At 38.5% G+C, this 17,575-nt stretch overlaps 1 protein-coding gene across 1 annotated transcript in view; it reads left to right on the forward strand.

Annotated features, from left to right (window-relative positions):
* Window positions 1-17,413, forward strand: part of LOC115440162 (E3 ubiquitin-protein ligase RNF19B) — a 93,162-nt gene extending 75,749 nt beyond the window's left edge. The window contains 8 exon segments of the mRNA XM_037440953.1: window positions 3,815-3,995; window positions 13,827-13,941; window positions 14,179-14,366; window positions 14,971-15,112; window positions 15,665-15,764; window positions 16,236-16,440; window positions 16,713-16,775; window positions 16,778-17,413. Of these exon segments, the coding sequence (XP_037296850.1) occupies window positions 3,815-3,995; window positions 13,827-13,941; window positions 14,179-14,366; window positions 14,971-15,112; window positions 15,665-15,764; window positions 16,236-16,440; window positions 16,713-16,775; window positions 16,778-17,064 (1,281 nt within the window). The 3' untranslated portion in view covers window positions 17,065-17,413.
* The last annotated feature ends 162 nt before the right edge of the window (window positions 17,414-17,575 follow it).

Consider the following 17,575-nt stretch of genomic DNA (forward strand, 5'->3'; position numbering starts at 1 on the left):
CTGTGATAACAAGTCTGTTTCTCAGTGCTGACGGCATGGCAGCCTTCTCATTGCGTAGACATAGAGCCGTTGTGATTGGCTAATATTGAGATACAATAATAATAGCCAATCACAACGGCCCTATGTCTGTTTCTCAGTGCCGTTTTGCACTGAGAAACAAGCTTGTTATCACAGCTTTACTTCGTCCTTAGATAAAAAACGTTTATGAATAAGGGGGTATATGTTTACATCGCCGATTGATATAATAATTTGGGCAAAATGCAAGGGTCTATCTAAATAAGTACTTACTAAAGTGCCTTCCATAATCTATGTTCGCCGAAAAGCAATGTTGAAACTCTCTGGTCTTGTAGGTTTTTATTATTAAAGTTATACTAGTGGCCGCAGTAACTACTCTGTTATAATAGCGATTTTATAGTCTCAAAGAAAAAGTCCATTCGTTTGATCTAATTCTGTCAATGTTAATACAATCCATTTCGCCAACGTCCGCATTCCGAAGCCTTGTCTCCGCCACTAACAGCAGTAAATCTCCGAAATTGGTAAATACACATAAATCCGAAAAATATTGGGAAAAGTCCAAGCATTGTTGATTTACCGCCGCGTGGCTCGCGGCTCGTGCCGAGGTCGGGCAAAACATCCATGCAAAAGCGAATACGGGCAACGTCGATAAAAATACCGATAAGTTATACGACAGTTCAACGCTTCTTACATTTTCGTGCAAAACATGTTTTGGAAGATGAAGAAAAGTTTTATCATGCAAATCTAATCGCGTCACAGAGAGGTTGCAAACCTGTGTTCAAGACACTGCATTTGACGCCGCATCTTCCCATCTGCAATATTTGACGTTCATTATTATTAATCAGAGCGGCAAGAGTTCGGTTGGGTGTGGTACAGAATGTCCGCAGGTTCAAATCCCATGGGCACCTCTGACTTTTCTAAAATTATGTGTGCATTCTTTGTGAGTTATCGCTTGCTTTAACGGTGAAAGAAAACATCGTGACGAAACCTGCATACCTGAGAAGTTCTTTATAGGAAATTTGAGGTTGTTGGTAGTCTACCAATCTGAAATAGGCCGGCGTGTTGGACTAATCCCTCTCAGTAGTAGATGAAGCCCGTGCCCAGCAGTAGGGCAGTATATAATATAGGTCTAATATTATTTTATTATTAATATTTACATGAACTCAGCTACTTCCCTGGCCTTGTCTCTCGGGAACAGTACAGAGTTGGAGGTGATCAATTAAGAACAACGTGGCGGATTTTACGCAATTATTTAACGTACGAATGAAGTACGCATTTCAGTGTTATTCACTTTATAATTCTAAATTGTGATCTGTTGATGCTCATTATGAGGAGGCAATAACCACCAAACAGTGAGAGCTCATCATATCACTTAGTTGAAGTGCACTTCATATGGAAAGAATGCAGTGTTTCTACTCCCGATGATGTCATCTTATTAGCCTTTGAAGTCCTGAAGCTCGATGTGTTGCAAAATACAATAATTGTACAACGACCCGTAAAGTTATTGCCGTCACAAATGGAGCGAGTCGATTCGTTTGAAACACATATCAAGCAATTATTAAACTGTAAAAAATGCGATACATATTGAAGTTATGAAGCCGGTATTTGATGGTTGCATAGAAATATGAACAGTTAGATATTAAATATGAATGTTTCGCACGAATGTTTTTTTTTATCAGTCTCTGCAAAGGGAATTTTCAGCATCTCATGTTACGTCTTTTTTAATATTTTATATTTGTCAAGGTCCAAATACATCTGAACTAGTCTAAAAAAATCTAGGCTAGAGATATAAGCTGCTATGTGTAGCACCATTATCTACACTGGAAGTTGTATTTCAATTTCATTGTGGTAATACCAATTAATAAATAGTTCTCATGCTATCATCATTAAATCGAGGATTATTACCATCAGCATTGTATAGGATATCCACACAGTTCCGTCCTGCCCATAATGCGTTCGAAAAGATACTTAAACATAAGTTTTCCATCATCCGGTACCGGAATATTTCCTTAATGTATCACGTTTATGGCGAACAGTTATAACTCTATTCTAAATATTATAACGGATTTAAAGTGAGCGCAGAGCGGGCATGAAACTATTCAAATATGTTCGCTCGTATATATCTTGGAATTTCAAATGCAGTTGAAAAAAGCAAGAAATATTTTTAAGGAACATGATGTTAAAAACGGTTACCCTATCAATTCGTGGGTTATTAGAGCTTATTAGAAACCCTTCTAGTTGCAGCGAGCGATTAATTTGAAGTGAAAGGAGAATCCCTACACAAATGTGATTAGCAAATATTATATTTCCAAATTGAATGTCGTTGAACCAAAAAACTTTTAACCGTCTTTAATACTCACGTCACAAAAGTTACAAAATATACATGTTGGGACAGAATGCGTAGAATTATTGGGAGTACCTTACGTACGTTTTTTCACTCTCAAATCTCGAATGTCAAAAAGGATAAATTGTATTGTGTGTTTACTTTTAAATACGCTTGCTATTCTAGATGTGCGCAGCCCCTTAATCGTAATTAAATCTATTTCCTCGAGACACTTGGCTGACGTCGCTTTTCCCCTCCCATTATAACGTCAAAGATGATTTACGACTTAAGTACCTTGTCTGTAGACTGTAAATAGACGCTTTTGATAGTCATTAATGTCTTAACCAGTCTAAAGGCTCGACTCAACCTAATAGGTATAATTTGTAAAGATAACTTAATAAAGAAACTTTGAATATTAATCATCCAGTGTACATTGTCTAAAACTAATAAACTTCAAGATAACAAGCTTTCTTAGGCATAGTCATCATTCATTGTTGTATTGTGTTATTGTCTCATCGCTTGAGGGTCTGAGGTTCAAAAACTTACCGTTCAATTTCCAGCATGAAATTTTTTTGCCATTTTGGGTGCTTTAAGGACATGGTTATCTCGTAATATCACCTGATACATGTTCGTCATGGAGGTTCACCTGACCCCATGGACCGTTTGCCGTCTTTGTTATCAAATAAATATGACTACTCGTTACCAGACCTTTTGGTATAAAAAAGGCATTCGTTGTCACAAATTGCTAGTCAATATCCATAAGGCTATCACCGGTCCTGGATTTGTAAATAGGCCGTATAGGCCGCGGCCTATGGGCGGCAGATTTCAGAATTAATCATTCGTTTATTGAACTTTAGTGCCTTCCATAATACAAACAAATAGAAAATTATTAAATATTTTAGAAACCTACATACATGGGGCGGCAGAAATAAAGTGGACTACACTCATAATAAATATAAATCCGGCACTGGCTACCACAGCTTACCAGAGACGAGCAGTTATTATTGTTTTTATAGACAATTTACTAGCGATTTACAACCTATTGTTTTTTTTTATTAATTGTTAACCACCTACTTATAACACCGGATTATTGTAAGTGCCTGTTTATCTGAATAGCGTACCAATAAATGGTTGGTACTTGGTAGAATGACAATGAGTATTTTTTCTAAAATACTTCTTATTTGCCTGAAGGGTGAAAATCATTGTTTATCGGACTAACATAATCACCAAAAACTTTGAATTATCTAACATCGTTTGGGCCTTTTTTGACCTCGTCATCTTTAGAGGTTTACGTTGTCTCATAATTATATTAAAGCCAAAAAATTATGCAAAAAATAAAATGTTCAAACTGGATCACAACAGTGCTTATAAACAGACGCTTACCAGAAATTGACATGTCATTGATACCAATCCATACTGTTACATATCACACCTATCTAAAATAATTATTAAATTGAAACCTGTCTTCTTCCCCAGGGCGAAGTTCTCGAGTGTCCACTATGCTTGTCGATGTTCAACGCGAGCGCGACTGTGCGGCTCGCGTGGTGCGCGCACCGCTGCTGCGAGCCTTGTCTCCGCCAGTACCTCGCCATCGAGATTTTCGAGGCCAGGGTGCCGGTCAACTGTCCAGTGTGTCATGAGAGCATGCACCCGTTAGGTAATGTATATTCTAGTAGAGGCCTTTTAAAGGGATTAATTGATGTTTGATACGCGTCGATTATGAATACTACTTTAGCAGGATGCATAAGGGATCTATGGAAGGGCGGTGGAGGACTTTAAAAACTAACCCCGTTATTCATAGACGTTATTTATCGAAGCTCTATCTTTACTGTGATAACAAGTCTGTTTCTCGGTGCTGACGGCATGGCAGCCTTCGGAGTACGTAGACATAGCCGTTGGGATTGGCTAATATTAAGATACAACTTGAATCTAGTTGGCAGTCAGATAAACAAAACTGAGAAACACACTTGTTATCACAGCAATGCTCCGTCTTTAGATAAACAACGTCTATGAATAAGGGGGTTAATGATTTAATTGACTATTCTGAGGGTTGAAAATTATCATTTCTCGTTTATTTTTCTGTTACTTGCAATAAATGTTTTTCGAAAAACAAAAATACATCCCATTTCTCTCAAAGTCATCGACTCGAACTAAAAGTCCAATGCGTTAATGATGCGGGACACGTCAACAGGCAATGTTATTTTTAACGTCAGGCAACTGTGATGCCAATTCAAGAAAATCATAAATGCTTAATGCACATATAATATATTTCAACACGTTATTCGTGTCGCTCATAATTTGAAATGAAGTCGTCGAGTCAAAACAAAATACACATCACGCCTTTATCTTAAAGGGGTTAGCAGCGTTGCGACTAGGGCGTCCACTCTAATTCTTTACGTGTGTTCTGTTCCATGTGTAAGACCCTATCGCTACATCAGGTACAAATTCCAGCTTCCGATCTGATACTGAAAAGAAAAAACTCAATGTCTCTTTGCCCAACCTGGGATTCAAACAGTGATTGACGGGTAATTTCATAATATTATGAAAATATTGACATAAACAACGCATGTCCTTGATTTAAATATAAAGTCACAATCACTTTCATATTTATTTGCATCCTGTATTGCATATCTTAAATAATAATTACCGACATTATAATTTCATGTGTAGTACTTAAATGTCGAAGATAACTCAACGTGCAATTATTATTTATTTATTTATTTATACTCTTTATTGTACCAAACAAAATAAATAATACAGATAAGACGATAGAGACAAAAGGCACATGTACAACTGGCGGTCTTATCATTATAGGCAATGTCTTCCAGACAACCATGGGATGGATATAAAAACGAGAAATAGAAAGAGAGGGTAGTGCAACGGATTAAATTATATTTAATAACAATTAATCATAAATAAATAAAAAAAAGAATTGATTATTTAATCAGGTTTCTTATAAATCGGCACTGTGTTTTACCAAAGGTAACTATAAATTATTATACTTTATTTTCTATTTTTATAATAAATCTCTTTTTCGCGATTTTGAACACAGTTTCAATTAACGAGCTTCTTACTTTCCTTAATAACGTATACATATTGTTAAAGCTCGGGAACGCTAAAGGAACATATCGAGAGAAAACTTGCAAGTCTGTTCAATTAGGGCAACAACGAAAGGTACAAAATATAGTAAGCTTGTACACAAATGAAATACAATATATAAAATTCAATGGTTTTGTATTTTTTTTTGAGTTATTATAATGTTTTTTTTTATCGTCTGTTACAATAGTTTTCTGCCTCCGCGCATGGCGTATTATAAATTATAAAAATGTTACAGCTGATATCGATTTTAATGACATTTGCAGATGTGGTATTTTCGAAAATAGCATTTGCACATGGCTCCGATTACTGTGATAGTCATCGTTCAAACGAAGCGCGTTCCAGGATCAGTTAATATAGGCACGACATCTCTACCATCAGTTATTTTGTTGCGCTAGATAAAAAAATATATCACCCAACGCCTGCTGCTGGCTACCCGTCAGGTACAATCAACCGTTTGGTGCTTAAGGTACATGTTCACATTTTCCACACCCATTTTTCATATTCCATCAAGCAGGTGTGATCGTTTCGAAGTGTACGGAAGAAGCAGCAGATAACTTCTGTTGTCTACTTTAGTTGTAAGTTGAGTTTTGCTGAAGGCCGATGCGCAAGCGCCACTGGTCGAGCGTACACGTTTCTGACTATACTGTGTACACAGCAAAAACAACCCGCCGTAATCGTAGTTAATATGTTTATTAAAATCGCCTCAAGGAAGTCTCAACCTCGCGGCATGCCGCTCATCAAGGGGTCAATTAGACGTGTCCTCGCGTGCGTGACGTCACCTTATTATCACACGCAGCCGTCGAGTCACTGTATAAATATTTACTGTGGTAATATGTTTGTTTGAATAAGAGCGTTTTCGGTATTATGTGCTTTAAAATAAGGTCTTTGATTGTTTTTAGTGTTTGTTAATAGTCTGTTAATTTTCTTTGCAATGTTTAACGCGTTATATTAAAACATCGCGCGTATGATGTCGCGATGATGAGATTATGCTGAGCAATAATAATAATGGGATTGTCGTCTATATGCGTTTTTATGACGTCAGTAAACACCATGTCAGTATGTTGAGATTGACGTCAGCACGTCAGCTTATGCTAATACTGATGTGGGTTTACTAGTGGAATTAGTTCATTTGCATACTATCTTCAAACATGTATACTAGGTCAGTCATTTGTAAATTAGCAAACTTTACTTTGCCGACGATAATTTCGTCCCATTATGTGTTAGCATAATCATTTTCTCCAGCCCTCAAAATCTATATTGTGTTTTCAGAATTAAACCTTGGGAATTGGGTCTTGAAATTCTAAATCCTTTGCTACTAATCCAATGAGAATATTTTTATACAATTTTCATGTACAATCCCAACATGACTCAATGAATTCGCATTATAAAAATATTATGCAATCTGTACGTGCCGTTAAACCCGTCCTCACCATTCAAAAAGTGAATGTTGAATATGTATATGGATATTTTTAGTCTGTAACACCATAGCATATCATTACCGTTCATTATCATATTTTGTTCTTGTTCATGCAATACGCAATGAATATATGATGAAAAGGAATTTTTGTATTATAATAAGATTGATACAGACTTAGGAGGGAAGGTGGTTCGTGTTTTTTTTTGCCTTAAATGCAGATTATAAAATGATCGTAACGGGGATGCAGTTCTTACTAGGTCTATACCTAAAAAAATAGAACACAAGAGAAACAATTACCATATATTTTTTTTATTGATTTGAATGACGAGACGAGCTAGTCGTTCGCCTGATGACCGCCCACAAACAGTAGAAACGCCATCCAACACCTTGAATTAAAAAGTATCGTATGGTTTTCCACTGCGCTCGCTATCTTAAGACATGAGATGTTATATCTTATTATGTCCAATAGTTACACTGGTTACAACGCCAAAAACTGGAACACAACAATGACTAAACACTGCTGCTTGGCGGTAGAAATAGACATTGCGGTAGTACCTACCCAGGCGGACCCTCACATATGAGAGACCTACCACCAGTAAACCTGTACCTCCATTTTTATATCGCTCAAGCTTTACAGTGAGAAGCGTTTTGGACGATTACCTCTTCTTAATGAAATGATACTTTCAGCATAATTCTAAGCATCACAAAGAACTGATACTTCGATTAACCAATATTATGTATTTGCATTGTTACTTTACCGTTAAGTGCAGAACAATTTAGACCGTCGGCATAAAAAAATAGCATTCAATTAATTTTGATTGTGTAATACAGTAGAAACACTTGAGCAAACGCACGATACATTTATGCTAAACAAAACTGTTTATAATCACAACGCCTGGTACAATAACACGGTGACGAATGCTCGAGCACAATTATATTTAAAAATACTTGCATACCAAAACAAGCCCTTCTTTGTTGACTCTCGAAGCCACGTATTCAATAACAATTAGGCCCTTTAAGGAAAAAAGTATAAATTAATTCCAGGGGCCCCTATTCCGTTTTTAGAGGCGAATCCTTCTTTTTGCAACTACGGGCGTTCTATTCGAAGAGAGCTTCGATAGCCGTATAAATAAGAAAGTCAAAACATCCCCTATTAATTTGTAGACGGAATAGGGCCCCTGACCTTGTAATTTTGAAAACAGCTGATGTCGCATTTAGCAATAATCTTATTACTCTACAGAAGATCCTGTCAGATATGAAAGAACCTTAATAAACATTAAATATTAGCGTGTGTTAATTACACAAACATAACGTCTCAACAATTTCGCAAAACGATTGCAAATTTATCGTCAATTAAGAGTTCGATAAAGTCCATTGTGCCAATTAACGCGGCGGTGTTAAAGAACTGCTTTGCAAGTTTCATGCTGATGACCAATTGTTTCGATCTTGTAGTGTTTCATAATGAAATTTTACTTATATTATGAATGCCGTTTGTAATCATGTTTGGTTGTAAGGAGTAAATGTAGACACCGTTGAGCGGGTTTAGATGAAGATGGGGTAAAAATAGACCATACCATAGATTAAAATAGAGCATGGGGGATAGTGCAATACTGTGTAACTAACAGTGGAAAGTATCGCGTAAGTGACGAGCCAAATTGAAATTGATACATAAAATGGAAAATAATTGTCACTTTCAATTTTAACTCTACCCTATAAACCTTTTTGTAACTTACATAGTATTTACCAATATTAATGAAATTATTGCACTTATTGTATTGTATACTGTCCCATTGCTGGGCACGGGGACCTCTACTACTGAGAGGGATTAGGCCTTAGTCCATCACGCTAACCTAGTGCAGATTGGTAGACATCCCCAGTCTCAAAATTCCTGTATCCGACGATAGGATACTTACAATATATCTTAGAAATACATTTTTGTGAAAGGTTTTCTACTCGATCGAATCTGCCAGGAAAACTAAGTATAATATGAAATGCATCACGAATAACGCACCTTCATACCACCTGTAATTCACAGTTATAACAGTAACTTTAACTGTTTGAGGAGGAAAAAGTCGGGAAATACCTGGTCCATGAGCGCAGCGGAAACTGCGCGCGAGATTAATCTCAGATACGCCAGATGTCTTATGTGTACGTGACAAGTGACTTGTGTTCCATTGCGTATATCATTAACACCATTTTTTTCTTTGGAAAATCCGCCACAGTGCCTTTCGACGCATTAAGCTAATGAGGGCGTGGTAAGAAGTCAAGGAGATGGGATCTAGGACAGGTTTAAGCCCTAGTTTTATTTTATACACAAATAAATAATGTATGAAAATCATTCGGATGGCGGATGTTGACTATGAACAGTAAAAAACCAACCAAACTTTATTGTAGAGCACGGATATTGCACTGAGTCATTTCGAGGGCTCAAACGACCTGAAATCAATGGTGTAAGAATATACGTCATACTTTCCCGCAACCGCCACTGTGGATGTCTTAGTTATCCTTGACCTGCAATAAAATAAAATAGAAATGACTATCTACTGACTGACTAAGAACTTCTACAATCATGCTATAAATGTAACATCTAGGCCTCTATTTTCCCAACCGCAGGGTTGAAGCAAGATTGATAGGCGATATACCTGTAGTGCGTACCTACGTGACCGGTGATCTGGTGATGCATATTTAATTACCTCCCGTAAGAACGACTTGCCAAACAAGGTTAATGATTCGTATCGTTTAATACTCTGTGTTCATCCCTCTTATTCATGCTACAATGGCGGAAGCTTATGATTATTTCCATGTTTGTTGTCAGCATCTGTTCAGGGATGACTTTTGACTAGCTTTGCTAGACGTCCCGTATTTACCGGGATGTCCTGTATTTTAGGCATATTTTAATATGTCCCGGCGGGACAGACTCTGTCCCGTAAATCGATCGATCTACGATTGACAAGTACTCACGCACGCAACTTTCGCATACATAATATACGACTCAGTTGTTAATGAATTTATTTAAAATCGAGTTGATAGCTATTTTTAATTTATGATTATGATTTTATTGATTGATCCAAATATTTTAAAATGAATAAAAATATGTTAAAACCTTCTCGATCCTCGGAAAAGTCTTAAAAAAGTCACAAAATCATTTTGTTTCTTATTTGTTCCGGGTAAGAACCTGAAATCCCGTATTTTTTTGCCCATTTAAGTATTTGTCCCTTATTGGCTGAAAAAAAATCTGGCAACCCTACTTTTAACACACAGATAAATTTCTGGATACGTTTGTTAATCGCGTAACAATACATTATAAACTAAGACACATATTGGTTGTATTATAGACTTATATATCTAAAACCAAACAATGGAAATCAGTAAATACTTGAAAATAACTACGATGACCAATAACCTATCTAAAGCGTGTGCTTATTTTGTGCTATTTCAGAGATGCCCGGGTTTTTGCGAACAGTTTTCCTTGAGCGTTGTGCATTCGATGGTCGACCCCCACATGAATAGAGCGATGTTCAGGCTTACAGTTGTTCGGTGTTTAGATCGTATAAGCAGGAAGATTGTTAGGTAACCTATTTAGGTAATGTGTAAGATGTGTGAGCTTGTTTAGTGGTTTATAACCATAGGCAAAGACGTGGAATATTCCCTGCGTTTTTATACCATAAATTTAAAGTTTGTAAATGATGCAAATGGTGGATTTAATCGCGACTTCGCCACGTATTTTTTCTGAAAATAAAAATGTCACAGGATTCTCGAAAGTAGCACATGTTAATCGAGGGCATGGTTTTACTTTGTGCCAAAGATCATCCCAATCAACGTAGGAGATAATATGATGCGCTAACATCTAAACAATATGCTTAGAAATTTTAAATTAAAATTATACAAACTACTATCATAAAGAGGAAAGTAATTTTTTTTGTACGTTTGTGATTGATAAACTGAAAGATTACTTTTTTCGGAAAAATGTCAGACAGTTCGACCCGTGACCACGAAGGCTGAAGTCTTCGAAACGTTGGCAGAAAATTATAATATATAAACCGCAATAAAATCCGCAAAATGTATTTATTTCCACATTCGCGTAAACATAAGAAATCATTATCATCATCATTAGGTATTATCGAATCATCGCTGTGGCTTTCTTGTGACACATCTCAGAAATATTTCTTCATATTTACATACCTGATTTAAAATGTCAAAAGTCAGATTCATGATTAACTCGTGATGTGACGCTATTTTAAAAGCCAAAGTACAGCGGTTCTACACCAATGAAACTAAACCTACACACGAAAGGTAAATTGATCGTAAAATATGTATACTTTGAGATTTTTAACCTAATTTGCTAGATCAGTTTCGCTGATCCACAAAATGTTGTCAATGGACGTGTGTATAAAATTGTTTTTTTTTTTATTATAGACGCACGGTGGCCATACATTTCGAAAAACCAAATAATTTTACTGTTCATCTACTTAAAATTCGTTAAGGCTATGGGATAATGTATTTTGGAAAAACCTGGAAACTAAATTGTTGTTCATTCTATTCAAATTTAATTCGTCGGAATTTCCAAGCACTACCTACTTTTCGCCGTGAAGCGATCGTACCGAATATTTTTGATAAAATTACGCCAGTGGGAAATACATATTGTAAAATAACGTACTTTATTTGCGATGTTTGGTTTTATTTTTTATAAAATTAAACAAAGACGTCACAGGCGGTGTCACGTGTTCGAAAACTAACCGCCTTATTCATAGACGTTATTTATCTAAGGACGGAGCATTGCTGTGACAACAAGTCTGTTTCTCAGTGCTGACGGCATGGCAGCCTTCGCAGTGCATAGACATGGAGCCGTTGTGGTTGGCTAATATTGAGATACAACTTTAATCTAGTTGGCTGTCAGATAAACAAAGCTGAATAAACAGCAAGCTGTCAGATAATCAAAGCTGAGAAACAGACTTGTTATCACAGTATTGCTCCGTCCTTAGATAAATAACGTCTACGAACAAGGGGATAAGTCTTGCAGTTTTTATTATGCTTTTTTTCCGTTGTCAGCCGTTATCCGTCCTCTGTCCATTTTTTACTGGACAGAGACACACAAATTTTTTTGAACTTATTGATACTATTCAAACGTAAACCAAAACGCACAGTAAACGATGCAGTCAAGAACTGTACGCACCCCGTCATCGTAAAATATCGTGAGCAAACGCTCTTAGACAAACCAGCAATAAAAAAACCTTTCTCGTAGGTTGATACTATTTATGGACATACCTATCTTAAAATTAATCATCTTATGGTAGGTATGTCCATAAATAGCATTTTTACAGTTATAAAAAATACAATGAATCAAGCATCAACCTTCCCTTCACTCATAGCCACTGTAATATAAATTAAACTTTATCAATGTACCACACGAGCCGCTCCCCTAAATAAAATTGTCATTAGCACCTTACATAACAGTTACGCGAATAGATCTCCGTACAAGGTGGCAGCCAGAGTTGCCAGCTTTTACAAACAGAAAGCTGATTGATTAACCAGTTTAACCGGACATTTGGTTGACAGGCCGGCCGTGGGAAACGTAAATTCATTTTAAAAGTAGGTAATTATTTTTGACAGGATTTTATGATCATTTTGATAATTCTAAGCATATTTTGTAATGTATTTATCATGTAAGAAACCTTTTATGTACAACATGTTTGAAACTAAAAAAAAAGAATAGTGAAACTAGATACAATAGGCCCTTTATGCATTACGCTAGAAGAGAAATACTAAGATAAAATTAGAATTAATTTAATGTTATAATAAAATATACTCTAACACCAAAGCAGTAAGAAAAGAAATACGTATAATTAACACGTGATACTGTCGTTAAGGGAGAAGAAGGTCCTTGATAGAGAAGTTGTTCACATGTATAACACATATATCCATCATAAACATCATCATCATCATCACAAACATCACGTGGACTGCACGCCAAGGGGTAAAAATTCCACATACCCAGACGCCTGGCAACCCCAGTGACAGGTGACCAGCTTATCAAAGAGTAATGAGGTGCGAAATTACGATCTTGTTCGCACCTGCCGCGGCGGCGTCGAACATTGGCGACTGGCCACGACGCTCCATGCACTTCCTCATGCTTCATATGATGTAATTTCCTGGTGTTCTTAGGTATTATAGTATTGTTGTTATGTCTGTTAACTGGATTTAAGATTAGATGATTTGATAGCGTAAATATGAGACAATTTATTTTGAATCTTCCCGATACAAATCTCGTATAGGTTTTGCGTAAATTGTGTCTAATGTATGATATACCTATACTCTATAGATAGTATTAAATAAGAGTATAATATATAGTATTAAATAAGAGAAGTTCTAAAACTTCCAAAAATGAAGGAATATATTGATGAAATACTTAAATATGTTACTCTTTAAAACTACACCTTGCATCAATGCCAATAGAGTACCGGACTCATTTTTGTTCTTTACTATTATCAAATATTTACATAATATAAATTATAAGACAGAAGGAATTATCAAAATCCGGTAAAAAATCAACAAGTTATAAGTCTTTGAATTTCGGTGGAAGGGGTAATTAACAAGAAACAGAAAAGAGACGAAATACTCACATGTGACACACACACACCGGTACCTATCCCGGTAGAATGTATTAAGACATTTTGTTACACCTACATTCAGCAATAAAAAATTTGTATTTGTATTTGTGACGTCATCGGGAATTAAGACGCGTGCGAAAGAAAAAGATGAAGCGATATCCCCACATCGCGCCCACTTCTGCACATACAATATTTTAAATATGAATTACTCGCTCATTTTTTAACCAATTTTTATGCATTTTTCATAGGAGTGCTTCTTTTTCGTATTATTAACCATTACATATAGAATAACGTACAAAATCAAGCATAGGCCGGTCCCCTATTAAGCTCCATTATTAAGTGTATGATGTCTGTTTGTCGGCAGATGTACGTAAAATCGTGGATAACCCGGTATTATACGAGAAGTACGAAGAGTTCTCAGTGAGGCGAGCGCTCGCCGCCGACCCAGATACCAGGTGGTGTCCCGCACCCGACTGCAGGTTGGTCTTAAATTTTCATACATATTACAAAAATATTTTGCTTCCTGACACACATAGATAGTAGATAATACCGTAAGAAACATTACAGTTCAAACAGCATCAATATTGATTGTAAAGTGTCACCAATTCAAATTTCGAATATGCCTATATCGTTATCTCTCTCTAACATACGGGCTATAATACAAATTACGTCACAGTGAATTGAAATTTCTTACACTATTCATAATCTCGTTCCAGCTTCGCGGTGGTGGCAACAGGTTGCGCGTCATGTCCCAAGCTGACGTGCATGGCGCCCGGGTGCGGCGCGTCGTTCTGCTACCATTGCAAGGCGGCGTGGCACCCGACGCAGACGTGCGATGCGGCAAGACGCAGCCGGCAGCCGCCGCCCAGGGCACCACAGCCTTCGCACTCGGATATGGATCATGGTGAGTAGGTGTTCGAAGGATTTGGATTATGGAATTTCAAAGTCTACCAAATCGTACTAAGCCAGCGTGGTGGATTAAGACCTAAACCCTCTCAGTAGCTCAGCAGTGGCCAGTATATAAATACAGAGCTGATATTATAAAGTTGGTAAGCCTGTTATGGCCTCACCTTATATGTAAGAATAAGAAGAAATTAGTATGAATTGCCAAAACACATACGTCGTTTATATAAAAGCCATACGAGCTGCCACGATACAAACGTCATAATTTTGAAAGAAGTAATAACAGCTTTGACTATTTGTAGGCAATGCAGATTATTATTTGTCCATTTTAGATAAGAGGTACAAAAGTTTGAAATTTTGGTAGTTATACTGGTCGCAACACATAAAGTTAACGAATGGAATGAATCAAAGAAAAAGATGCTGAGACTCGCTGCAATCCAATATACGGCAAGAGAATTCTTTAAGTTACGTTTTATCTTGGGAAACTTTTATCTCGAAACTGACATAAACTCAGACGGAATCAGCAAATGCTTGCAGTAAACACGAGTCAAGTATATGAGCTTGCACTAGTTGCTTATTATATTGATGATGTTGATTTGTTGCAGGCGAGGTGAAGCCGTGCCCGCGCTGCTCGGTGCTGATCGTGAAGGTGGAGGACGGCTCGTGCAACCACATGGTGTGCTGCGTGTGCGGCGCAGAGTTCTGCTGGCTCTGCATGAAGGAGGTTTCCGATCTGCACTACCTCAGGTATTATGCAATTATTATTAGACACATGTGCATGACACAATTGCTTGTCGTAGTTGTATTGTGGTACGACTGCTGTGTGTTGTAGTTTCGAGTTCGATCCCCGAGTCTGGCCAATATTGGATTTTTCTGTTTATCAACAGTTCGGAGTCTAAAATTTCTGACGATATAATATCTAATTGTGATGAATTGTGGATATTGTTGGGGCTTTCGCCGTTGATGATGCCCGGTAGTAGAAGTGTGTTTGTTGTAGGCCAAAATAGTTAACGCCAAACCACTTTGAAGTTTAAGAGTTTATTGTAAAAAAAGATGTACGTTTAGTAATCTGAGTTGCACATTTGTTTATAATTGTTTAGCGCGTGACGAGTGTTTTGTGACGACTGTTTGATTTAGCACATATCGACGAATATATGCATGATAATTGCTGTATGAGCATTATTGGCTCGTACAGATATACTATTTACGCTTCTGCTTAATCGTTCAGTACAAAGATTGGAGCTTACCTAGGTATCTACCTTACACTAGGTATATACATTACCGGTATGTGTTTCGCAGTCCGAGCGGGTGCACGTTCTGGGGCAAGAAGCCGTGGTCGCGCAAGGGCGCCACCGTCGCCAAGCGCCGCGCCGCCGTCGCCGCCGCCGTCGCCGCAGCGGTCAGTGTGTTCATAGTACTAACATAGATTAGTCGTATATCATAATTATAAACTCAATTTGCCCGATATGGCGATAGGCTCGCCCCCTAATCACATTATGGGACGGAACATACTTGGCAAAAAGTGGGTGCCCTAGTTGCCCTCTGCATACCCCTTCGGGGATAAATGCGTGATGTTATGTATGTACGTATAAACTCAATGCTATCGAGCGGTAGGCGGTGAGCTCGTAAATCATAAATTTAATTACCTTAAGCTTATAATATATCATACCGTTAGTTTACTGTACCGTTAATACTTTTGCAAATCAACAAAAAAATATACTTGCATTAAGGTAATTATTAAACACAGGAAAACTAGAAATTTTCTTTGCCAAGTTTTTGTAATACACGTCTGAATAGTTAAGAACCTATCTTCCTGAATATAAGCATCTCAGAAGATCTTAATTACTAAGAAGTACTATTCCCATTCCAGTTGGTGGTGTCGCCGCTGGTGGCGGGTCTGGCGGTAGCCATCGGCGTGCCGATCCTGTTGTTCTACGTGTACGGCGTGGTGCCGGTGTCGCTGTGCCGCGCCGGGGGCTGCGCGGGCGCACCGCCGCCCGCCGCCGCGCGCTTCGACGATGACCATCACGCGCCCGATCCCGACGCCGCCTCCAGGAGGCTCGAGCCTAGCATCGGTAAGGGAAATTATATTTACATTTGTGACGACTCTCCCAATCTCTATTCCTGCACGAAAGTTTGTAATTATTCGAACATCATTGAAGGTGATATGGATGGTCTATTTGCTTCTTAACATAATGCACAATATTCTTCCGTCTCAAAAGTAAACAAAGCAGAGATCTTTCAGTGTTGTTGCTTCAGACAGAATCGCGATTACGAATAATTTAACACATAGCCCATAATTTATTAATAAGAATAATATTTATATAAAGCGTGTGTGTGTCGTCAGGCGACGCGTCGCTGTCGGCGACGTCGCAGGCGGCGGAGGCGCGCGCGCCGTCGCTGGCGGCGCTGGCGGGTCGCTGGGCGGGCACGAGGCGGCGTCGCCGGCGCCGCTGCGGTTGGAGGTGACGGCCGACGTGGCCGACACCGCCTCGGCCGCGTCCGCCGCCAGCGCGGCCAGCTGGCCCGACGAGCCGTCAGCCGCGTCCCGCTCGGCGCGCCTGCGCAGCCTGTTCCTGTACGGGTCGCCGGCGCCGCCGCCGGACCCCGAGGCGGGCACGTCGGCGCCGCCCGACCGCCGCGCGGAGCGGCCCGAGCTCACCACCGCCTGCGAGACCCGCGCCCGGCCGCACTCCTAACCCGCCGACCCGCGTCCGGGGGAGACTATCTGAGCTGAGTGGATGTGTCCGGGAGTGTCCGGAGTGTCCGGAGTGTTCGCGAGAGTGCGGGAGTGTCCGCGAGTGCCAAGGAGCGGCTCCGCTGCGAGGCGCCGCTCGATGTATCTATACGATAGACGCTTCGCTTCCAGAGCAGTGTTATTCTATCAGATATATGTGATACTTTGAATAATAATTAGAATTACTATTGATCATCTAAATTATTTAATTTTTCACGTTTGTAGGCGAAAAGTAACTTGTAAGCGGATAAACCTAGTTATGTTACGTCATTTAAAGTGTAAAACTATGATTAAAATGTGACTAAATCTTATGCGGTGTTTGATTACGTTGTGTTTATTTGAAATAACAGGAATTACAAAACATGTTGAAATTTTTTACATGTCAATCCAAAAGAAGAGAAACTTTCCTATGGACTCTGTCATCAAAAACACGGTATCCTTGTTATGGCACTTACAAGTACTCAGTAAAGTAA

Source organism: Manduca sexta, chromosome 21 (genome assembly GCF_014839805.1).
Source record: "Manduca sexta isolate Smith_Timp_Sample1 chromosome 21, JHU_Msex_v1.0, whole genome shotgun sequence".
Lineage (NCBI taxonomy): Eukaryota > Metazoa > Arthropoda > Insecta > Lepidoptera > Sphingidae > Manduca > Manduca sexta.